General features: G+C 44.6%; 1 protein-coding gene across 1 annotated transcript; it reads left to right on the top strand.

The window, feature by feature from the left end:
- Window positions 1–11,233: 11,233 nt before the first annotated feature.
- On the top strand, window positions 11,234–12,442 carry LOC138351605 (streptococcal hemagglutinin-like). The gene has a single exon (XM_069303504.1). The coding sequence runs from the start codon at window positions 11,234–11,236 to the stop codon at window positions 12,440–12,442; it is 1,209 nt and encodes a 402-aa protein (XP_069159605.1).
- The last annotated feature ends 14,204 nt before the right edge of the window (window positions 12,443–26,646 follow it).

The raw sequence follows: 26,646 nt of genomic DNA, 5'->3' as shown, positions 1-26,646 counted from the left end.
TTGTTAATTGGCCAAGTGCTTCTCCTGACTTTAAACCTAAACACGGTGGTTCAATGATCGCTGGCCGGCCGCGCCTTGCCACCGCGCCTTATACTTTTTAATTTTTACCGCCAGCATTTTGACTTGGTCAGCAAGGCGAGTACATGATTTCGTAAGGTATAAATGGGAGATCATTGAGGTGGCTTTAATAAGAATGTTTAGAAGTGCGTTAGTGGGCAGAAATATAAGTGCTATAATAGAGCAAGTGGCACCTAGTGAACATTGCCTCCGACAACTATGTGAGGTATTTTGGCTATGCTAATGTCGGCCAGAGATTCTTGCCTTTTTTACGGTAAAGTAATTTGACGAACGCTTCATTTGTTCTTCACACACAATTCTTACATGATGTAACAAAGCGTTTGGGGCAAATTGTTGATTGTGTGTGTAAGCAAATAGTATTTGAGGTGAGGATCGTAGCCTAAACCCCCGCAGAAGCTGATGCATTGAAAGCCAGCATATTTCTTCAGACCATATACCGAAAGTGACCAATCAGCGTCGACCCCTGTGACGTCACTACTTGGCTGGGGTGGAGTTTTTCATAAAGTTACCCCCATATCACCCCATACATTCGTCCCTCATTCATCATGAAAGAACCCTGAACGCCTCCCGCTGGCAGAACTAGAGACAATAACGGTCGGAGAGTTAAACCAACGAGGAATGAAGACATACGGACGAGGAAGCAAGGAACGGTATGCCAGAGATGAAAATGAGATAAATGAGTGACCATAGATGAGCGGAATTTTCCATATTGCTGCGCTACCCCGGCTGGGAGACGGCTCGCTTCAGTCTAGACACGCGGTTTACAGGTGTTTAATTCTTTATCGCTCTTGTTCCCTCTCTTCAGTAGGCTGAGATGACCCTCCTGTGCTTAGCTACAACCTCTTCTAGGTTCCTGGCAAATTTTTAGTGATGCATTTCGACACTTACGATGATTTAAATACGATACAAATCATAAAACAGGAAGCGTAGGCAGCGTGTTGGCAAAAGTACACCGTAACCTCTTTTATTCAGATACATTAGTAATTTTACGATACCCCGACTACGAAGAAGAACCTCGAGAGGACACTTGTATACTTATCACAGCGTATAACGCCTCATACTTGGCCACACTCTTCTTGCAGACGGCCAGGGGGTCAGAGGAACTAGCTTACGGAGGTTGGAATGTAAAAAGTTTGCAAGACCCTTGAACGTACTCACTTTCCCTGCAGTGTGGCGCATTCCGTCCCTCGCCTGTTTGTGCGTCCACGTCTGATTGCGCGCGCCTACGCCTGCTTGTGCTTCCAGGACTGTGACTAGGCGTGTTTGTGAGCCATACGTAGTAGCCTGTCTGTGTGTGTCTACTCGTCAATATTGTCTTACTGACAGGCCTCTCGCGGTAAGACACCCCCCCCCCCCATCGGGACTCGAAGCACAGTTACAGATAATTAGTAAACCTTTAATTTCTTGCAAGGAATGTGATTTTGGTAAGAATTTTGTTGATTTTTGTTTTCTTTGTAGGTAAGATATGGTACGTCGTAGCTACGCGTACTGTTAGGTAGGTGAGTACACTTGGCCCTCGTTCTGTAAGCTTTATTATTATTATTATTATTATTTACATTTTTTTACCGAGTAGCAGTACTTTTTCTTAGAATTTAATTAGAATGTATTCTAAGGCTCTTATTTGATGTTTTCATTCAAATCATAGAGATGTTTACAGTGACAATTGTATAAAAATAGAAAGTAAGAGGTGACTCTGTCTCTAAACGACCAGATTATTAAATTATATACGAGAGAAATGGACCAAACAGAAAACGACCATAAAATACGTGATGCAATAGTCGAAACCTTCCGGGAAGTGTTGAGACTAGATCCTGAGCACCAGCCGGAGGTGGTGGCCAGGACAGGCTGGTTTGTGAGAGATCCTGAGCACTAGGCGGAGGTGGAGGCCAGCCAGATTCACGAAAGCACTTACGCAAATACTTACGAACGTGTACATCTTTCCTCAATCTCTGACGGCTTTGGTTACATTTATTAAACAGTTTACAAGCATAAAAACTTGCCAATCAACTGTTGTTATTGTTATAAACAGCCTCCTGGTGCTTCCGAGCTCATTAACTGTTTAATAATTGGAAACAAAGCCGCCAAAGATTGAGAAAAGATGTACAGGTTCGTAAGTGCTTGCATAAGTACTTTCGTGAATCTGGCCCCAGAGACTGTGAGAGATCTTGAGCACCAGCCGGAGGTGGAGGCTAGGATAGTCTGGTATTTACCTAGTTGTACTCACCTAGTTGTGCTTGAACTCTGGATCTTTGGTCCCGCCTCTCAACTGTCAATCAACTAATGTACAGGTTCCTGAGCCTACTGGGCTCTATCATATCTACATTTGAAGCTGTGTATGGAGTCAGCCTCCACCACATCACTTCCTAATGCATTCCATTTGTCAACCATTCTGATACTAAAAAAGTTATTTCTAATGTCTCTATGGCTCATTTGGGCACTCAATTTCCACCTGTGTCCCCTAGTGCGTGTGCTCCTGGTACTAAATAGCCTGTTTTTTTCTACCCTATCAATTCCTCTCAGAATCTTGTATGTGGTGATCATGTCCCCTCTAACTCTTCTGTCTTCCAGTGAAATGAGGTTTAATTCCCGTAGTCTCTCCTTGTAGCTCATACCTCTCAGCTCGGGTACTAGTCTGGTGGCAAACCTTTGAACATTTTCCAGTTTAATCTTGTGCTTGACTAGATATGGACTCCATGCTGGAGCCGCATACTCCAGGATTGGTCTGACATATGTGGTATACAAAGTTCTGAAAGATTCCTTTTCACAAGTTTCGAAAGGCAATTCTTATGTTAGCCAACCTGGCATATGCTGCTGCTGTTATCCTCTTGATATGAGCTTCAGAGGACAGGTCTGGCGTGATATCAACCCCCAGGTCTTTCTCTGTCTCTGACTCTTGAAGTATTTTATCTCTCAACATCTCTGGTGTGAGAGATCCTGAGCACCAGTCGGAGGTGGAGGCCAAGGCAGTCTGGTGTGAGAGACCAAGCTACAGGAAACTTACAGCACATTCGGTGAAGAAATAACTTGAGAGCGAAGCTATAAGGAGAGTGGTAAGTCTAGACAAAGATTCCCCATGGCTGCAGGATGCCAAAGGATGCATCTCAAGCGGAGAGCAAATATCTTATAATAATTTATAATGCTTCATTGCAAAAGGGGGAAATACCTGACAGGAGGAAGGGCACTAATACCATGACTAAATATAAGAACAATTAGAACTCAGGCCCGTATCGCTGTCATGTATTCTCAGTAAGGTTCTTGACAAATTAATCAAGAGGAGACAAGTGGAATGATTATAATGGACAAACATTATTCCAAAGCTATAAGAAGGTTTTCACAAAAAAATCTGATAAACCTGCTAATAGCAAGATGTTAATGATCATATATGAAAGAGAGGTAGTAGGGTGACTGCATCTTCATGGATTGCCAAGAAGTCTTCGATACTGTTCCATAAAGGAAACTACCGCACACACACACACACACACACACACACACACACACACACACACACACACACACACACACACACACACACACTTTGTGTGTGTGTGTGTGTGTGTCGGAAAGCCTTTGACACAGTACCCCATAAAAGGCTGATGCATAAGCTGCAGAAACAGGCAGGAGTAACTGGTAGGGCGCTCCAGTGGATAAGGGAGTACCTAAGCAATAGGAAGCAGAGATTTACAGTGAGGGGTGAGACCTCAGATTGGCGTCACCAGTGGAGTCCCACAGGGCTCTGTACTCGGACCTATCCTGTTTCTGATATACGTAAATGATCTCCCAGAGGGTATAGACTCATTCTTCTCAATGTTTGCTGACGACGCCAAAATTATGAGAAGGATTAAGAGAGAGGAGGACAGCTTTAGGCTTCAAGAAGACCTGGACAAGCTGCAGGAATGGTCGAACAAATGGTTGTTAGAGTTTAACCCAAGCAAATATAATGTAATGAAGATAGGGGTAGGAAGCAGGAGACCAGATACAAGGTATCATTTGGGAGATGAAATACTTCAAGAGTCAGAGAGAGAGAAAGACCTGAGGTTGATATCACGCCAGACCTGTCCCCTGAAGCTCATATCAAAAGGATAACATCAGCGGCATATGCCAGGTTGGCTAACATAAGAACGGCATTTAGGAACTTGTGTAATGAATCTTTCAGAACATTATATACCACATATGTCAGACCAATCCTGGACTATGCGGCCCCAGCATGGAGTCCATATCTAGTCAAGCATAAGAGTAAACTGGAAAAAGGTTCAAAGGTTTGCCACCAGACTAGTATCCGAACTGAGGGGTATGAGCTACGAGGAGAGACTACGGGAATTAAACCTCACGTCACTGGGAGACAGAAGAGTTAGAGGGGACATGATCACCACATACAAGATTCTCAGAGGAATTGATAGGGGTAGATAAAGACAGACTTTTTAACACAAGGGGCACACGCACTAGGGAACACAGGTGGAGACTGAGTGCCCAAATGAATCATAGAGACGTTAGAAAGATTTTTTTTCAGTGTCAGAGTAGTAGACAAATGGAATGCATTAGGAAGTGATGTGGTGGAGGCTGACTCCATACACAGCTTCAAATGTAGATATGATAGAGCTCAGTAAGCTCAGGAACCTGTACATTAGTTGATTGACAGTTGAGAGGCGAGACCAAAGAGCCAGAGCTCAACCCCCGCAAGCACAATTAGGTGAGTACACACACACACACACATAAGCTGTACTAACTGGTAATGTACCGAATTGGATGAGAGAATGCCTATCCAACAGGCTGCCAAGTAGTAGTGTGACTGGAGTAGGCCCCTTGGATTATATTGAGTGTGTCCCGCTTAAATCGACCCCCCCCCCTCTCTTGACCATATTAGGCGGGTCCCGTTTATATACACCAATGTTAACCCATATTAGGAGAGCCTCGTTTAAATCTACCGCCTCTATGGACCTTATTAAGCGGGCTCCGTTTAAATCAACATTCTGTTGCACCTTACTAGACGGGGTCCCGTTTAAATCCACCACCTCTCTGTTGGACAATGCTAGGGGGGGAAGTCCCGTTTAAATGCCCCCCCTTTCACCCATATATCTATTCCATCTATTCTGGAACCCTGCTAAACTGTTGGTCTCAATAACACTAGCTGGCAACCCATTCTTCCCGTCAACCAAAACCCTAATTACTAATCCAGTACTTCCTCCTTGCCAAATTTAGAAGAGACCTGGGTAAATACTGGTTAGGAAATAGGGCTGCTCTTGATCAGTTCTGTGAATTGAACAGGAGCATTTGTAAATTTAAACACCATACAAAAATCATAGCGGAAAATAAACTGAGATGCAGACTCAAAGTCGCCAAAAGACTATTTAGATAGCCTTTTAAAACGGACAAATGATTAGCAGATGAGTTATTAGTTTAATAAATGTTGAAGACTGAGTTTGAGGAGTTATAATAGTTATCAGCTGGACAATATGGGACGGGGGAGGAGGGAGAGGGAGAGTATTCTGTGTGGGACGGGGGGAGGAGGAGGCCTCAGGAGAATTATTCCACATGGGAAGGATGATGCTTGAGTCGGATGAATAAGAGAGAGATCTGGGAGCACATACATCCCGGACGGCTCACACGGGAGGCTCATGGCAGCAGGATTCAGTGTACCTACGGGCTCACCATAGCCCGTGCTACTTGGAACTGTTTGTTCCAAGTAGCGAATCTTTAACAACAACAACAACAGGATTCACCTACATTGTCAGTTTTCTGTTTTGAGAGTTTTTGGACGTTCCCAACCTGGTCAGAGACCCGTTTTTTCCTGGTGATACGTTGATCGATTGGTGTTGCTGTTGCTTGCAGAGGCTCGTAGGCCTAAGTAGCCCTTGCAACGCGACAGGTTTGGAACTTGTCAAACCCCCATCTGTTTATTTATTTATTTTATTATTTTTTTGTGGGAGGAGGTTGAAGGTTTCACAGGTGTGCACCTGTTTACTGTAACCACCACCACTGTAATGATTTGTATACATCACTTACAAATAAGGCTTCTAAATCTAAATCTAAAATGTTTATTAACACTTAAATTGTAAGTTACTTGCTATTCAATTTATGTAAACAAAATTGTGAGTTTGATTTGCACTGCTGTAAGCCAGAATGTTAATGATTTTCAGACGTTGTTACGGATATACCTTTTGATTATACTCTATTACTGGTCTATTCTGCATTTCTTTCAATGTCTTTCACCCCCAAAAAGTTATCGTCTTATTATGTATATTTTTGTCCTGACCTTCCAATACCTTCCATGTCCCATGTAGACATCTCTCTCGTCTCCACTCCATAGAGTATATTGTGATTGTTTCGATATGTTAATATGAGCAGAATATGTTGTCTGTAGTCCGTCTGTTTAATGTATCTCATGCGCCTGGAAAAGGGCAAGTACAGAGTAGTATATCAGTTGAGATAACACCAAAGACTTGTGTTATCACTGTGGTAACCATAACAGGACCACTGTGGCCCCTGTTATGTTCACAAATAACAGCATAACAGTTCACCTACGACCTCTCCGTAGATCTCAGTATCAGCTAATAATACTGGTAATGGCTCCAAAGGGCCACCACTTACGGGCTATTCATGCCCGTGCCTCCTTTTGGGTGGCTTAATCTTCATCAATCAATCAGCATAGCAGTAAGGTCGTTTGGCTTCATTATTCCCCAGGTCCTTTGCATGTTGTTTCCGTCTGTAAAGTTGGCTTGTGTGGAGCCTCCAACTGCTTGGACACGACAGCTTTCATAGCGTTGTAAACTATCTTATGAACAAATCCACAAGGGCCGTGACGAGGATTCGAACCTGCGTCCGAGAGCATCCCAAACACTGCCCTAATCGACTGAGCTACGACAGGGTTAAAAGAGTTGAAACCGAAGTTCTACTGAACTTACTAGATCCCGCAGCCTCTCCGAGGCACAAACCAGGATTTTATTGGATGCATCACGTTTGTGTGATTTCTGTGTGTAAACTATCTATATTAAGCTGGTATATGTATTCCCAGTGTGGCAGCCATACCTGGGAAAAATAGATTCATTTTTTTAGAGAAAGTTGAAAGGTTTGTTGCAAGACTGCGGGCTAGTCTTGCCTCACCATTGAATGCACGTGGAATAATTTGAACCAAAACATACTCAGAAACCTAACCTAAACAGGCCGATTATTCTTCGGTAATGTTTTCTTAAGAAAAATCCATCTATTATAAATAATAACTTAAATAATGATTCAAATATGTCAACATAGTGATATTTAACAAAATTACTGCAAAACACAACGTCAAGAGAAGAGAGAGAGAGAGAGAGAGAGAGAGAGAGAGAGAGAGAGAGAGAGAGAGAGAGAGAGAGAGAGAGAGAGAGAGAGAGAGAGAAGGAGAAGGAGAGGGAGGGAGGGAGAGAGTGCCACAAGTGGGCGGATGAGGACAGTGCCAATTTCCGAGCATGAGGGTCACCGGAAGTTGAGGCCTGGAGGGCGATGGCAACCCCCGGATGTGACGAGGGGAGGGAAGGGGGGAGTGGAAGAGGGGAACCAGGACGGCGGAGGGAGGGAGTGAGAGCAGAAGGCAAAGGGATGGAAGAAGTTGGTGGTGACGAGAGCAAAAGGAGAATGGGAAATCCGGCGGAGAGACTAGTAAAAGTGATCAAGTATTAGAGGGGAAGGATATGTAGAGTAGGGGGATCTTTCACAGGGTGAGGGGCACAGTAGAGGGGTGTGGCTGGTGGATACAAGGAAGGAGTATGGGGGAATGGATGAGTAGTTTAGGGAGGAGTGTGTGTGAGAGTTATGGGGGTGTGTGGGGTGAGAGAGGTCTAGTCACTGGGTTCCTCTGTCCCAGCCTGGGTGTAGACGAGGTCTAGTCTGCTTAGTCTGCTCTCTCTCCTCTTGCTCGTATGATCAATTTATATGTTATACTAGGAAGCTTGCGACCGACTTCCTACCGTTTGCTAGGTGCCTGACAGCTGGGTGGACAGCGCTTCGGATTCGTAGTCCTGAGGTTCCGGGTTCGATCCCCGGTGGAGGCGGAGACAAATGGGCAAAATGTTTCTTTCATCCCTGATGCCCCTGTTACCCAGCAGTAAATAGGTACCTGAGAGTTAGACAGCTGCTACGGGCTGCTTCCTGGGGTGGGGGTGTAACAAAAAGGAGGCCTGGTCGAGGACCGGGCCGCGGGGACGGTAAGTCCCGAAATCATCCCAGGATAACCATGATTTCAACCATCCTTTCTTTCCATGTATCGGGGCTTCCGCATGGGGTTTCCTGCCTCCCAGTCCATTTTCAATTCACTGAAATCCCTTTCGATTACAGATTTTGTTCTCATTCGGTGAACAGGTGTCGCTGCCCCCTTATAATACAACAAATATCATCTTTCTTGTTATTTTCATATTTCTTTCCGGATATTCTGGCGTTCACTGGCGAATTGAACACAATCATACATTCGCCTGATTACTGTGGCAAGGGCTGTGTTTGTGAAGGTCTGGTATACCTTTGAGGAATACTGCATTAGTAATCATGTCTTTCAGTTTTGTCTTTATCACTGCTGTAACATCAATGTCTGTCTGAGAGGTGCTTACTTTCATCTCATTTGCTTCGTTGGATATACCATCACCGCTTTATATACGCTGGGGAAGATTAGGAAAGAGAGACGAAGAATAGGAAGAGAGAGTGCCGAGGCAGAAGATGAGGTTTATGGAGAGGAGGAGATGGAGAAAATGTGGAGATGTGGAAGCAAAAAGGATGGTCAGTAAGGAAATAAGATAAAGAACGATATAAAAGAGGTTGGACTAGAAGGGGGAGCATATCATTAATTAGCAGGGGTTGTAAGGGGGGGGGGGGGAAGGGGGGTATGAGGATGCTGGCAATGTGGATAATGGTGAAAAAAAAAGAGTGTGAGGAGGTTGAAGAGTAAGACTTGGAGGAGGGAGAGAAGAGGGGTTATGGGAGGTGGAATAGGATATAGGTATGGTGGAGTTATGAGTAGTGAACTAGTGCTTGCCACCAGTGCTTGCTACCAGTGCTTGCTACCAGTGCTTGCTACCAGTGCTTGCCACCAGTGCTTGCTACCAGTGCTTGCTACCAGTGCTTGCCACCAGTGCTTGCTACCAGTGCTTGCCACCAGTGCTTGCCACCAGTGCTTGCCACCAGTGCTTGCTACCAGTGCTTGCCACCAGTGCTTGCTACCAGTGCTTGCCACCAGTGCTTGCCACCAGTGCTTGCTACCAGTGCTTGCCACCAGTGCTTGCCACCAGTGCTTGGTACCAGTGCTTGCCACCAGTGCTTGCCACCAGTGCTTGGTACCAGTGCTTGCCACCAGTGCTTGCTACCAGTGCTTGCCACCAGTGCTTGCCACCAGTGCTTGCCACCAGTGCTTGCTACCAGTGCTTGCCACCAGTGCTTGCCACCAGTGCTTGGTACCAGTGCTTGCCACCAGTGCTTGCCACCAGTGCTTGCCACCAGTGCTTGCCACCAGTGCTTGGTACCAGTGCTTGCCACCAGTGCTTGCCACCAGTGCTTGCCACCAGTGCTTGCGTAAGGGAGTACGGTGAGTGATGGTGTGCGTGCTCCCGACTGAGAGCTGCAGGTTCTAGTAAGGGCTGCTCCTTGTGGTCTCACTCTTCACTACCTTCATTCTGTCTCCCTTTCCTCCTCACCTTTTGACCTCTCCCTTAAATCATTTCAGTTGTTCCTCACTATAGGAAGACACTTTTCTACATAACATAAACAAAATCGCGCGTGTGTGCAACTTTCCCTATAATTGTGGGGCATTACATATTATGGAACAGTGGCACTTGAATTTATCATTCTTCTGAAGTCTGTTTTCATATTGTCTCTTTGTCAAATGAATCAACACGACGACTATCCTGAGCCTCTTGAAAGGTGTTCGTAGCCTCAGGCTCAGTCATCAGTTGGTACTCTCTCATAGTCGTTTCAAGACAATTTATCTGTTCTTCTTTCTTGCCTGCTTGCAAGAAAGAAGAACTAGTAAACTTTCTTCTTGCTTGCTTTCTTTCTTGCAATTGGTAACATTGTAGAAGCAGACTATGTCACGCTTACTGACACCACCGTGAGTGAGAGCAGTATGGTGAGTAGTATCGTCTCGGAAGTAACTCAGTTGACCCATGAAGGGGGAGGGGGGGGTGACGGGGCGAGCTTAGCTGCTCGCGGGTGTTTATGGGGAAGGTGGAGCGGGGCAGGAGGGATGTATGGGTCCAGGTGGAGGAGGAGGAGCACATTTTTATGTCAACAAAGGGTTATAGATGGGTATGGTGTTACCTTGGAGTATTTCCGGGGCTTAGCGTTCCCGCGGCCCGGTCGTCGACTAGATGTGAAGTGTGTTAAATCGTCTCTTCTCAGTACAAGAGAGAGCCACATCACTACTGCTCGAGCTGTGTACGGGGGTACGGGTACGGGGTACATGCCGTGCCCCTCCCGTATTACCAAGGGATGTACAACATCAGTTCTAAGCCGTTAAGGTGACGCCTTATAGATGACGATGCTTAAATCGCTGCAATGGTAAGTGTTTAGCTGAATGTCTATCAACGTCTTAAGATTTATGCCCATCAGCTCCGGGACTAGATCGGAAAGTAACTCATGCCTCTCAACTCTGGGACTAAATATATATAATTATAACATTCCTTTCACATATATATTTGACAAATTTAGGAAAGACTTGGGTAAATACTGGTTCGGTAACAGGGTTGTTGATTTGTGGAACCAATTACCGTGTAACGTGGTGGAGGTGAGGTCCCTCGATTGTTTCAAGCATGGGTTGGACATGTATATGAGTGGGATTGGGTGGTTATAAACAGGAGCTGCCTCGTATGGGCCAATAGGCCTTCTACAGTTACCTTTGTTCTTATGTTCTTAAATACTAGCCACAGCGACGCGAGTCTCCCGTTGTCACAGGCAATAACACCCACACTTAATAATGACACCAATTACAACGACAGTGGCATTGAAGATGGGAAATTATTCCAGCAGCAATTATAATCGTTGGCCGGTAACAGCCCTGGCTAACTTTAGCACCTGTGTGTGAAACAAGGCCCCTGGCAGGTGCAGATCATTGTGTTCTCTCTCAGGTCAACCCGCCCTCTCCAATAGTACACCGCATTTTGGACGTATAATTCTCCCCTTAAGGCCAAAATGTATTGTACCGAAAATGGTAGCGTCCAAAACGGCCTCCGTCAACGCGGGCGTGTCCAAAGTGGCCTCCGTCAACGCGGCCGTGTCCAAAGTGGCCTCCGTCAACGCGGGCGTGTCCAAAATGGCCTCCGTCAACGCGGCCGTGTCCAAAGTGGCCTCCGTCAACGCGGGCGTGTCCAAAATGGCCTCCGTCAACACGCGCGTGTCCAAAGTGGCCTCCGTCAACGCGGGCATGTCCAAAGTGGCCTCCGTCAACACCGGCGTGTCCAAAGTGGCCTCCGTCAACACGCGCGTGGCCAAAGTGGCCTCCGTCAACACGGGCGTGTCCAAAGTGGCCTCCGTCAAAACGGGGGTGGCCAAAGTGGCCTCCGTCAACACGGGCTTGTCCAAAGTGGCCTCCGTCAACACGCGCGTGGCCAAAGTGGCCTCCGTCAACACGGGCGTGGCCAAAGTGGCCTCCGTCAACACGGGCGTGTCCAAAGTGGCCTCCGTCAACACGGGCGTGTCCAAAGTGGCCTCCGTCAACACGCGCGTGGCCAAAGTGGCCCCCGTCAACACGCGCGTGTCCAAAGTGGCCTCCGTCAACACGGGCGTGTCCAAAGTGGCCTCCGTCAACATGGGGGTGTCCAAAGTGGCCTCCGTCAACACGGGGGTGTCCAAAGTGGCCTCCGTCAACACGCGCGTGTCCAAAGTGGCCTCCGTCAACACGCGCGTGTCCAAAGTGGCCTCCGTCAACACGCGCGTGTCCAAAGTGGCCTCCGTCAACACAGGCGTGTCCAAAGTGGCCTCCGTCAACACGCGCGTGTCCAAAGTGACCGCCGTCAACACGGGCGTGTCCAAAGTGACCTCTGTCAACACGAGGGTGGCCAAATTGGCCTCCGTCAACACGAGGATGTCCAAATTGGCCTCCGTCAACATAGGGAAGTCCAAAGTGGCCTCCGTCAACACAGGGAAGTTCAAAGTGGCCTTCGTCAACACGCGCGTGGCCAAAGTGGCCTCCGTCAACACGCGCGTGTCCAAAGTGGCCTCCGTCAACACGAGGATGTCCAAATTGGCCTCCGTCAACATAGGGAAGTCCAAAGTGGCCTCCGTCAACACAGGGAAGTCCAAAGTGGCCTTCGTCAACACGCGCGTGTCCAAAGTGGCCTCCGTCAACACGGGCGTGTCCAAAGTGGCCTCCGTCAACACGCGTGTCAGATGGTATATAACTTCTTGGCTATTCTGAAAAGATTGCAAAAGTTTGCATATTCTTAATTGAAGGGAAATTATAATACGCTGGAGAATGTTGAAGTATGGTACGTTCAATCATTGTCATATACACATGTATACATCACGTATACTGACAACCATGTATACTTACAACTATGTGTACCGACACAAATATGCACTTACAGGCATTATACCTATGGATAAGGATACTCTCGACTATGGGTCCTTACAATACATATATGCCAGTAATTCATATGAATTTTAAATATATCATAAGGGCAATGAACAGCATTTCATTTTCTATACCCTATTCGTCCCTTCTCTCTCTCTCTCTCTCTCTCTCTCTCTCTCTCTCTCTCTCTCTCTCTCTCTCTCTCTCTCTCTCTCTCTCTCTCTCTCTCTCTCTCTCTCTCTCTCTCTCTCTCTCTCTCTCTCTGCCCACTTCCCCTTCACTCTCTCCCACTCCCTCTCCTCCTTTCTCTATCCACTGCCCCACTCTCACTACCCTCTTCTCTCCACCCACTGCCTAAGCTGTTTGGTTATAGAGTTGTATTGGTCTCCAGAGGGAGCTGCGCAGCAGGGGCGGTCCTCCCGTGCTTCACCCGTTCATTACCTGCCTTACGAGCGCCCGGCGGTGCGGTGTTCCCGCCCACGCTAAGCCGCCCACGACCTCACACCCTCGGACCCACACGCCCACCCACACTCTCCTCCGCAACTGTAGGCTCTGGACACGCTTTTCTTCCGGATGTGGGCGGAGGCGGCAGGTCTACATATAATGCCTATATCCGCAGGGGAATGCAGGCACAGCAAAGGCGCCAGCCCGCCAATCAGCACGCATATGCCAGGACATACTCCTCCCAATGCGGCCGTCCTTGTACGCTATTGGCTGGCTGGGGTCACGTGCGCAGCTCGGGAGCCGCCATTGGTCTGTGCATTCTGCAAGCGGGTGATTCAAACGGCAGGAATGTGACTTGTCTGCTTGTAGAGCATGGAGGCTCAAAACTCTGCTTGTTGACTGCACTTGTGGTGTAGAGACATGTGGGCAAGGTGTACACGCTGTGCCCTGGGCGCTCTCTATGGCTCTGTGCTCTACACTCTTACTGGTCACTCCCGCTCTCACACCCTCTACAGGCTGGCCTACTCTTTAGCTAGTACGTATAGTAACCATCACCACCATCGTTCATATAGTGACCTATAAGGCAATTTGTTGGTAGAAATCGGAACTATTGAATTTGGCCAAACCGGAAACGCTTTTGTACTTATAAATTAAAAAACTTAACCTGACCTTCCTAGGTCTAATATACGCTATCTGTGGCCTTATATATATATATATATATATATATATATATATATATATATATATATATATATATATATATATATATATATATATATATATGTGTGTGTGTGTACTCACCTAGTTGTGCATGTTGCGGGGGTTGAGCTCTGGCTCTTTGGTCCCGCCTCTCAACCGTCAATCAACAGGTGTACAGGTTCCTGAGCCTATTGGGCTCTTATCATATCTACACTTGAAACTGTGTACGAAGTCAGCCTCCACACACATATTACTTCCTAATGCTAGTGTGTTTGTGTGTGTATTTACTATTTGTGTCTGCAGAATCAAGTTATTAGCTCTTGGACCCCGCCTTTCTAACCACTATTTTTAATCTATTATATCTAAAACTATATATTTCTAACACACACACACATCCCCAGGAAGCAGCCCGTAACAACTGTCTAGCTCTGAGGTACCTATTTACTGCTAGGTGAACAGATCCATCAAAGTGAAAGAAATTCTGCCCATATGTTTCCGCCTCGCCCGGGAATTGAATCCAGGCCCTTAGGACTACGACTCCCGAGTGCTGTCGACTCAGCACGAGACCCCAGTGTGTACTTACCTAGTTGTACTGACCTAGTTGTGCTTGCAGGGGTTGAAATCTGGTTCTTTGGTCCCGCCTTTAAACTGTCAATCAACTGGTGAACAGATTCTTGAGCCTACTGGGCTCTATCATATCTACATTTGAAACTGTGTATGGAGTCGGCCTCCACCACATCACTGCCTAATGCGTTCCACCTGTTAACTACTCTGACACTGAAAAAGTTCTTTCTAACGTCCCTGTGGCTCATTTGGGTATTCAGTTTCCACCTGTGTCCCCTTGTTCGCGTCCCACCAATGTTGAATAGTTTATCCTTGTCTACCCTGTCGATTCCCCTGAGGATTTTGTAGGTAGTGATCATGTCTCCCCTTACTCTTCTGTCTTCCAGTGTCGTAAGGTGCATCTCTCGCAGCCTTTCCTTGTAACTCATGCCTCTTAGCTCCGGGACTAGTCTAGTGGCATACCTCTGAACTTTTTCCAGCTTCGTCTTGTGCTTGACAAGGTACGGGCTCCATGCTGGGGCCGCATACTCCAGGATTGGTCTTACATATGTGGTATACAAGAATCTGAATGATTCCTTACACAGGTTCCTGAACGCTGTTCTGATGTTAGCCAGTCTCGCATATGCTGCAGACGTATTTCTTTTTATGTGAGCTTCAGGAGACAGGTTTGGCGTGATATCAACCCCTAGATCTTTCTCTCTGTCCGTTTCATGAAGTTCATGAAACTTCATCTCCTATTCTGTATCCTGTGTCTGGCCTCCTGTTTCCACCGCCTAGTTTCATTACTTTGCATTTACTCGGGTTAAACTTGAGCAGCCATTTGTTGGACCATTCATTCAATCTGTCCAGATCGTCCTGTAGCCTTCTACTATCATCCTCTGTTTCAATCCTCCTCATAATTTTTGCATCATCTGCAAACATTGAGAGAAACGAGTCTTTACCCTCTGGGAGATCATTTACATGTATCAGAAACAGTATAGGTCCAAGGACTGACCCCTGCGGGACTCCACTTGTGACGTCTCGCCAATCTGAGACCTCATCCCTCACAGTGACTCGTTGTCTTCTGTTGCTTAGGTACTCCTTTATCCAATGGAGTACCTTCCCTTTCACTCCAGTCTGCATCTCCAGCTTTTTCACTAGCCTCTTGAGTGGTACTATATCAAAGGCTTTCTGGCAATCCAAAAATATGCAGTCTGCCCACCCCTCTCTTTCTTGCCTGGTCGTAGAATTCAATTAACCCTGTGAGGCAGGACTTGCCATCTCTGAACCCATGTTGATGCTGTGTTACAAAGTTCTTTTGCTCCAGATGCTCCACTAGCTTTCTTCGCACAATCTTCTCCGTCAGCTTGCATGGTATGCAGGTTAGGGACACTGGCCTGTAGTTCAGTGCCTCCTGTCTATCCCCTTTCTTGTATATCGGAACTACGCTAGCTGCTTTCCAAATTTCTGGCAGTTCCCCTGTTGCCAGTGATTTGTTATACACCATGGAGAGTGGCAGGCACAGTGCTTCTGCTCCTTCCCTTAGTATACAAGGGGAGATTCCATCTGGGCCTATAGCCTTTGTCACATCCAACTCTAGTAAACACTTCCTTACTTCCTCTCGCTGGTAATCTCAAGCTCTTCCAGTGGTTCCTGGTTAGCTATTCCCTCTCTTATCTCTGGAATTTCTCCTTGCTCTATGGTGAAGACCTCCTAGAATTTCTTATTCAGTTCCTCACACACTTCCTTGTCATTTGTAGTGAATTCTTCTGCCCCTATCCTTAATTTCATTACCTGTTCCTTTACTGTTGTTTTTCTCCTGATGTGGTTGTGCTGCAATTTAGGTGTGTACTTACATAATTGTGTTTGCGGGGGTTGAGCTCTGGCTCTTTGGTCCCGCCTCTCAACTGTCAATCAACTAATGTACAGGCTCCTGAGCCTACTGGGCTCTATCATATCTACACTTGAAGCTGTGTATGGCGTCAGCCTCTACCACATCACTTCCCAATCCATTCTTTTTGCCTCTGCCGAAACTTTTGCAAATATTTATGTACAGTAGGAAAAGAACAGGTCCTAATATTAACCCTCCGAGACACTCCAGAATTACAGACATAGATTGTGATCAGGTTACTGATGGTTACAAAGCACATTCCACCCTTAAGGTAGCTCCATAACCAGTCGAATGATGACTGTAATACGCGATATTGAGCTTGTGGAGTAGCATTGTATGACAGCCACCAAAACACACCTGTTGTGTTTTTTTTTTTTGGTGGTCAATAACGTCTAAACAGAACTTCTTTATTCTGTTGACCATTCCGATAACCGCATTGGTCCTGTCACAGAACTCTGTTATTTATCTAACAATGTGTTAGAAATGTGTGTCTGTGTGAATCCAGGTCTACTGGCTGTTAGAACTATGTATCCAGTAGAACCGTCTAATAGAACTGCGTATGTATCTAGGACTAACGTCTGTTATAGTTGAGTTAGTATCATGTAAATGTTCTAGGTGTATACATGTATGTAAATAGGAATGTATGTATATTTAGATTCATGTATCTTATGTGGGTTTCTACATATGTAAGAAAATCATGCGTGTGAGTGTTCGTGGATGCATTTATTAATGTATTTATTATTATACATTATATGTATGTATATGTACGTGTATGTATGCACGTGTATAGCATATTGTTGAGCATCATAAATGGGAGGATTTTGATGCCACCTGGAGTGTATAATCCCTGGCTGACTCTCCATGGAATGTCGATACCGTAGTCACAACAGTATCTTCGCTCCGTTGGTCAGGAATGTCTTCCCACACTCTCTCTCTGTCTCTCTCTCTGTCTCTCTCTCTCTCTCTCTCTCTCTCTCTCTCTCTCTCTCTCTCTCTCTCTCTCTCTCTCTCTCTCTCTCTCTCTCTCTCTCTCTCTCTCTCTCTGTCTGTCTCTCTCTCTCTCTCTGTCTCTCTCTCTCTCTCTCTCTCTCTCTCTCTCTCTCTCTCTCTCTCTCTCTCTCTCTCTCTCTCTCTCTCTCTCTCTCTCTCTCTCTCTCTCTCTCTTTAGTCGAAGGCCTATTTTGGGGCTGTTCCCAGTCGTGCTGATCGCATTGGTAGACACACACACACACACACATACACACACACACACACACACACACACACACACACACACACACACACACACACACACACACACACACACACACACACACACACACACACACACACACACACAAAACTGCTCCACAGCCACATCAGGAGGAAAACAGCAGTGAAGGAACAAGTGATGAAACTAAGAAAAGGGGAAAAGTGATACACAGAGAATGACAGGGAAATGTGTGAAGAACTCAACAAGAGATTCCAGGAGGTCTTCACCACAGAACAAGGAGAAGCCCCGGCACTAAATGAGGAGGCGGCAAACCAAGCAACCTCGGAGGAATTTGACCTCACCAGTGATGAGGTCAAAAGGAATCTGTTGGAGCTGAATGTGACAAAGGCTGTTGGGCCTGATAGAATCTCATCGTGGATACTAAAGGAAGGTGCAGAAGCACTAAGTGTGCCACTCTCTATGGTGTATAACAGGTCACTGGAAACGGGAGGCCTTCCGGAAAGCCAGAAGACAGCTAATGTGGTCCTAATATACAAGAAGGGTGACAGGCAAGAGGCACTGAACTACAGGTCAGTTTCCCTAACTTGTATACCATGCAAGGTGATGGAGAAGATCGCGAGGAAAAGGCTCGTAGAGCATCTAGTGGGAAATAACTTTGTAACGCACCACCAACATGGGTTCAGAGATGGTAAATCGTGCCTTCACAGGTTTAATAGATTTCTATGATCAGGCAACAAAAATTAGGCAAGAAAGAGAAGGGTGGGCAGATTGCATTTTCTAGGACTGTCAGAAAGCCTTTGTCACAGTACCCCATAAAAGGCTGTTACAAAAGTTGGAGCAACAGGCAGGAGTAAAATGAAAGATGCTCCATTGGATAAGGGAGTATCTAAGCAACAGGAAACAGCGAGTAACTGTGAGGGAGAAGACATCAGAGTGGCGAGATGTCACCAGCGAAGTCCTACACGGCTCAGAACTTGGACCCATCCTATTTCTAATATATGTAAACGATCTTCCAAAGGGTATAGACTCATTCCTCTCAATGTTTGCTGATGATGCAAAAATTATGAGAAGAATCAAGACAGATGAAGTTAGACAGAGACTACAGGACGACCTGGACAAACTGGAGGAATGGTCTAGAAAATGGCTGCTAAAGTTCAACTCAGGAAAGTGTAAAGTAATGACATTAGGCGAAGGGAGCAACAGGCTGAACACAAGTTACCATCTGGGAGGTGAAATCCTGCAAGAGTCAAATAGAGTGAAAGACTACATCACAGCAACAGCGCATGGTGTAAAACATGCGCTCTTGTATTCAACGACAAATCGGGTGATTGCACATGTATATGTATATACATGTATATGTATTCAACGGCACGAATGTTGAATACACACGCGCTTGAATATCTGCGCTATTCAATACATACGCTGTTCAATACACACAATATTGAATACTCGTTTTAGTACTGCGTGATGCTGCTGCAGTCTTCACGCTTGGTTGTTCAGTTTTGTGAATTATATCCTTAAAATAATGTTATTTCAAGAAGATCGATATCTTTAAAACAACGATATCACAGGAACAACGATATCACAAAAACAACGATATTTTAATGACAACGATATTTCAATAACAACGATATTTCAAGAACAACGATATCTCAAGAACTACAATATCTCAAGAACTACAATATCTCAAGAACAACAATATCTCAAGAACTACAATATCTCAAGAACTACAATATCTCAAGAACAACGATAGATTAAGACTATAATATCTCAAGAACACCCGTATCTCGACAATGAGATGTTAAGAACAACAATATATCAAAAGCAACAACAGAAAATACATTTAAAATTGATATGGAGATTCCATAGAGTTACATAAAGTACAGAATCAACACTATTGATATGACTAACCTTCTTGTGTGATGGTCATTTAGGATAGAACTAACTGAGCTCCCCAAAGGTTCTAGGATAAAAATCTATGATTTGTTTAGATCAGAAACGACAAATCGACAGTGCGACATCGATATTGTCGCACTGTCAGCATCAAACAGACAGACATATCGTTTTTTTTTTTTTTTTTTTTTTTTTTTTTTTTTTTTTTTTTTTTTTTTTTTTTTTTTTTTTTTTTTTTTACCACAGACGTGGCCACACATTTACAATGCTAACCAGCATATATACATTTTCTTCTGTACTCCATGGACAGGGTTAGAGAAGTGTTAAACATATAGTTCAGGGGTTTATTGAACACTCAACCACAGAAGGTGATTCGGTGCTTTTAAAATGCTAAGCTAACCTACATACGTTAATACATAGATACACAGATTTACATATGCCCTACATAAAGTGTTAGATGTGTCTTTTACATAGTGTCATTAATGTACATTCACAAAGGTGAAATGTAATTCTGATCAGCTTCCATATATACTTTATACCCATACATATACATACACACACACACACACATATACATACACATATACATACATATATACACACACACATGCATTCACATACATTTGTCTCATTTACTCTGACAGGGTGAGGTAGCTGATAAAGAAACTAGTGTGCAATTAAGCACTTAATCACTGAAGGTGATGAAGGTGCTTTTACAAGCTCAGGTTATATAGTTACATCATATATATACATTGTATGATTGATATATTACATGGTCAATCTTGGATATAAGTCCAATATATCATCAAGTGTTCCAGTACTCATATAGTAACTACAGAGTTCAGCATACCTTAGCCCAGGAGGGCGAAAGTCAGTCAGTATGGGACATTCTACAATATAATGTTCAAGAGAGTGCATGTTTTCTCTTTCACAAAGTTGACACATTGTGTACTCGACAATTGGGTTTTGAGAAAGCTGCCAGATACGTCTATATCCCAGGCGTATTCTGGCCACTATAACATCACATTGCCGGGTTCTTGTTCTATTAGTCCCATATGTGAATGTCTCCTCACGATATCTATCATAATATTTAATGCTACAACTTTCAGGTCTTTGAGAATTTGTTACGTCGGTGAGATTTTCATTAGATATTTGTTTAAGTATTCTCTTTGTCACTGCTAATGAAACACCCATATCAATTTCTACCACTGGTTTTCTGCAGGCTGTCTTTGCAAGCATATCAACAGTGTCATGCCTTGAGATGCCAACATGTATTCACCTATTTGTACTCACCTATTTGTGCTTGCGGGGGTTGAGCTTTGGCTCTTTGGTCCCGCCTCTCAACTGTCAATCAACTGGTGTACAGATTCCTGAGCCTACTGGGCTCTATCATATCTACATTTGAAACTGTATATGGAGTCTGCCTCTACCACATCACTGCCTAATGCATTCCATCCGTTAACTACTCTGACACTGAAAAAGTTCCTTCTAACGTCTCTGTGGCTTATGTGGGTACTCAGTTTCCACCTGTGTCCCCTTGTTCGCGTCCCTCCATGGTTGAATAGTTTATCCTTGTTTACCCGGTCGATTCCTCTGAGGATTTTGTAGGTTGTGATCATGTCTCCCCTTACTCTTCTGTCTTCCAGTGTCGTAAGATGCATTTCCCGCAGCCTTTCCTCGTAACTCATGCCTCTTAGTTCTGGGACTAGTCTAGTGGCATACCTTTGGACTTTTTCCAGCTTCGTCTTGTGCTTGACAAGGTATGGGCTCCATGCTGGGGCCGCATACTCCAGGATTGGTCTTACATATGTGGTGTACAAGATTCTGAATGATTCCTTACACAGGTTCCTGAACGCTGTTCTGATGTTAGCCAGCCTCGCATATGCCGCAGACGTTATTCTTTTTATGTGGGCTTCAGGAGACAGGTTTGGTGTGATATCAACTCCTAGATCTTTCTCTCTGTTCGTTTCATTTAGTACTTCATCTCCTATTCTGTATCCTGTATCTGGCCTCCTATTTCCACTGCCTATTTTCATTACTTTGCATTTACTCGGGTTGAACTTCAACAGCCATTTGTTGGACCATTCACTCAGTCAGTCATGTGATGGTATCCATAGGAATTTAATCTCAAATCTGTTTTCTTTGGCATCTAAAACATTCATTCGAATATCACTGACTATTTTCTGGGTGTCACTACTATGTGCGTTCAATGCCAGGAGTGCACTCTGCGAGACATATCGTTGACAGGGATTCGAACCTGCTCCCGGACGCAGGTTCGAATCCTCGTCACGGCCCTTGTGGATTTGTTCCTTTGATGCATCACATTATTGTGATTTCTGTGTGTAAAGACATATCGTTACCTGTGGCAGTACTGAATGTCTAGTCATCAGACCCCGTTCAGACCTGCAGGTACGAAATACCTGGAGCTGTGCAATTACTTTATTACATCTGGTGTTGTTGAGGATGTCATCATAATACACCTATAGTTTTGTGTTTACCCCCGCCGTTTACCCGCGCCTCGTAATCGTTTATTCGAAAATGATGAACATTAATTTATTTGGGTTACAGTAATAATTTTCCAAGAGAGAGAGAGAGAGAGAGAGAGAGAGAGAGAGAGAGAGAGAGAGAGAGAGAGAGAGAGAGAGAGAGAGAGAGAGAGAGGCTGTGAAAGGGGATATTGATAAACAGAGGAGAGGGAGAAAGAGAAAGAGGGGAATAGAAGGGCGAGAAGGGGGAGGTGAGCGATGAGTGGGAGAGAGAGAGCAGACGGGAATAGAGGAGGGGAAGGGAGAGGAGGATAACGTTGAGTGCCGCTTACAGCATACTAGATAGGGAACCCGGCAGTGCCCGGGGTCTCTGCTTCTCTCTCTCTCTCTCTCTCTCTCTCTCTCTCTCTCTCTCTCTCTCTCTCTCTCTCTCTCTCTCTCTCTCTCTCTCTCTCTCTCTCTCTCTCTCTTTCTCACTCACTCACTTACCTTCTTACACGATAAAGGTATAATGGCCTCCCTACACAATAAGAGTATGATGGCCTCGTTACACAATAAGGGTATGATGGTCTCCTTACACAATAAGGGTGTGATGGCCTACTTAAACAGTAAGGGTATGATGGTCTCCTTACACAATAAGGGTATGATGACCTCCCTTCACAATAAGGGTATGATGACCTCCCTTCACAATAAGGGTATGATGGCCTCTTAACACAATAAGGGTATGATGACCTCCCTTCACAATAAGGGTATGATGGCCTCTTAACACAATAAGGGTATGATGACCTCCCTTCACAATAAAGGTGAATTTTTAAAAGACAAAGGTAGTGGACTTATATACTGTGACTCGCAGAGTGCACTCCTGGCATTGAACGCACATAGTAGTGACACCCAGAAAATAGTTAGTGATATTCGAATGAATGTTTTAGCAGCTAAAGAAAACAGATTTGAGATTAAATTCCTATGGATACCATCACATGTTGGCATCTCAAGGCATAACACTGTTGATATGCTTGCAAAGACAGCCTGTAGAAAACCAGTGGTGTTTCATTAGAAATTGATATGGGTGTTTCATTAGCAGTGACAAAGAGAATACTTAAACAAATATCTAATGAAGATCTCACCGACCTAACAAATTCACAAAGACCTGAAAGTTGTAGCATTAAATATTATGATAGATATCGTGAGGAGACATTCACATATGGGACTAATAGAACAAGAACCCGGCAATGTGATGTTATAGTGGCCAGAATACGCCTGGGATATAGACGTATCTGGCAGCTTTCTCAAAACCCAATTGTCGAGTACACAATGTGTCAACTTTGTGAAAGAGAAAACATGCACTCTCTTGAACATTATATTGTAGAATGTCCCATACTGACTGACTTTCGCCCTCCTGGGCTAAGGTATGCTGAACTCTGTAGTTACTATATGAGTACTGGAACACTTGATGATATATTGGACTTATATCCAAGATTGACCATGTAATATATCAATCATACAATGTATATATATGATGTAACTATATAACCTGAGCTTGTAAAAGCACCTTCATCACCTTCAGTGATTAAGTGCTTAATTGCATACTAGTTTCTTTATCAGCTACTTCACCCTGTCAGAGTAAATGAGACAAATGAATGTGAATGCATGTGTGTGTGTGTATATATGTATGTATATGTGTGTGTGTATGTATATGTATGGGCATAAAGTATATATGGAAGCTGATCAGAATTACATTTCACCTTTGTAAATGTACATTAATGACACTATGTAAAAGACACATCAAACACTTTATGTAGGGCATACGTAAATCTGTGTATCTATGTATTTACGTATGTAGGTTAGCTTAGCATTTTAAAAGCACCGAATCATCAATGGTTAGCATTGTAAATGTGTGGCCACGTCTGTGGTAGAAAATAATAATAATAATAAAAAAAATAAAGGTATGATGGCCTACTTACACAAAAAGGGTATGATGGCCTCCCTACACAATAAAGGTATGATGGTCACCTTGCTCTGGTTAGGCCCCAATTAGATTATGCAGTTCAGTTTTGGTCGCCATACTATAGAATGGATATAAATTCACTTGAACGTGTCCAGCGTAGGATGACAAAGTTAATTCCCCAAATTAGAAATCTTTCATATGAAGAAAGATTAACAAAGCTAAAATTGCATTCACTGGAAAGGCGAAGAGTTAGGGGTGACATGATACAGGTTTACAAGTGGGTGAATGGACACAACAAAGGGAATATTAATAGGGTAATAAAAGTATCAACACATGACAGAACACGAAACAATGGGTATAAATTGGATAAGTTTAGATTTAGGAAAGACTAGGGTAAACACTGGTTTGGTAAAAGGGTTGTTGATTTGTGGAACCAATTGCCGCGTAACGTGGTGGAGATGGGGTCCCTCGATTGTTTCAAGCGCGGGTTGGACATGTATATGAATGGGATTAGGTATTTATAAATAGGAGCTGCCTCGTATGGGCCAATAGGCCTTCTGCAGTTACCTTTGTTCTTATGTTCTTATGTCTCCCTACACAATAAGGGTATGATGGCCTCCCTACACAATAAGGGTATGATGGCCTCCCTTCACAATAAGGGTATGATGGCCTCCCTACACAATAAGGGTATGCTGGCCTCCCTTCACAATAAGGGTATGATGGCCTCCCTACACAATAAGGGTATGATGGCCTCCTTACACAATAAGGGTATGATGGCCTCCCTTCACAATAAGGGTATGATGGCCTCCTTACACAATAAGGGTATGATGGCCTCCTTACACAATAAGGGTATGATGGCCTCCCTTCACAATAAGGGTATGATGGCCTCCTTACACAATAAGGGTATGATGGCCTCCCTATACAATAAGGGTATGATGGCCTCCCTTCACAATAAGGGTATGATGGTCTCCCTATACAATAAGGGTATGATGGCCTCCCTTCACAATAAGGGTATGATGGCCTCCCTATACAATAAGGGTATGATGGCCTCCCTTCACAATAAAGGAATGATGGTCTTCTTACACAATAAGGGTATGATGGCCTCCCTTCACAATAAGGGTATGATGGCCTCCCTATACAATAAGGGTATGATGGCCTCCCTTCACAATAAAGGAATGATGGTCTTCTTACACAATAAGGGTATGATGGCCTCCCTATACAATAAGGGTATGATGGCCTCCCTTCACAATAAGGGAATGATGGTCTTCTTACACAATAAGGGTATGATGGCCTCCTTACATAATAAGGGAATGATGGTCTTCTTACACAATAAGGGTATGATGGCCTCCCTACACAATAAGGGCATGATGGCCTCCTTACATAATAAGGGTTTGATGGTCTCCCTTCACAATAAGGGTATGATGGTCTCCCTTCACAATAAGGGTATGATAGCCTACCTTTACAAAAAGGGTATGATGGCCTCCCTTCATAATAAGGGTATGATGGCCTCCCTTCACAAGAAGGGTATGATGGCCTCTCTTCACAATAAGGGTATGATGGTCTCCTAATACAATAAGGGTATGATGGCCTCCCTTCATAATAAGGGTATGATGGCCTCCTTACACAATAAGGGTATAAAGGCCTCCCTTCACAATAAGGGTATGATGGCCTCCCTACACAATTAGGGTATGATGGCCTCCCTACACAATAAGGGTATGATGGCCTCCCTACACAATAAGGGTATGATGGCCGCCCTTCACAATAAGGGTATGATGGCCTCCTAACACAATAAGGGTATGATGGCCTCCCTACACAATTAGGGTATGATGGCCTCCCTACACAATAAGGGTATGATGGCCTCCCTTCACAATAAGGGTATGATGGCCTCCCTACACAATAAGGGTATGATGGCCTCCCTACACAATAAGGGTATGATGGCCGCCCTTCACAATAAGGGTATGGTGGCCTCCTAACACAATAAGGGTATGATGGCCTCCCTACACAATTAGGGTATGATGGCCTCCTAACACAATAAGGGTATGATGGCCTCCCTTCACAATAAGGGTATGATGGCCTCCTAACACAATAAGGGTATGATGGCCTCCCTACACAATTAGGGTATGATGGCCTCCCTACAGAATAAGGGTATGATGGCCTCCCTTCAGAATAAGGGTATGGTGGCCTCCTAACACAATAAGGGTATGATGGCCTCCTAACGCAATAAGGGTATGATGGCCTCCCTACACAATTAGGGTATGATGGCCTCCTAACACAATAAGGGTATGTTGGCCTCCCTTCACAATAAGGGTATGATGGCCTCCCTTCAGAATAAGGGTATGAAGGCCTCCCTTCACAATAAGGGTATGATGGCCTCCCTTCACAATAAGGGTATGATGGCCTCTCTTCACAATAAGGGTATGATGGTCTCCTAATACAATAAGGGTATGATGGCCTCCCTTCATAATAAGGGTATGATGGCCTCCTTACACAATAAGGGTATGATGGCCTCCCTACACAATAAGGGTATGATGGCCTCCTTACACAATAAGGGTATGATGGCCTCTCTTCACAATAAGGGTATGATGGCCTCCCTTCACAATAAGGGTATGATGGCCTCCCTTCACAATAAGGGTATGATGGCCTCCCTTCACAATAAGGGTATGATGGCCTCCCTTCACAATAAGGGTATGATGGCCTAACACAATAAGGGTATGATGGCCTCCCTACACAATAAGGGTATGATGGCCTCATTACACAATAAGGGTATGACGGCCTCATTACACAATAAGGGTATGATGACCTCCTTACACAATAAGGGTATGATGGCCTCCCTACACAATAAGGGTATGATGGCCTTCTTACACAATAAGGGTATGATGGCCTCCTTACACAATAAGGGTATGATGACCTCATTACACAATAAGGGTATGATGG

This window comes from Procambarus clarkii, chromosome 5 (assembly GCF_040958095.1).
Source record: "Procambarus clarkii isolate CNS0578487 chromosome 5, FALCON_Pclarkii_2.0, whole genome shotgun sequence".
Classification (NCBI taxonomy): Eukaryota; Metazoa; Arthropoda; class Malacostraca; order Decapoda; family Cambaridae; genus Procambarus; species Procambarus clarkii.
This window is presented reverse-complemented; position numbering and strand designations above follow the sequence as displayed.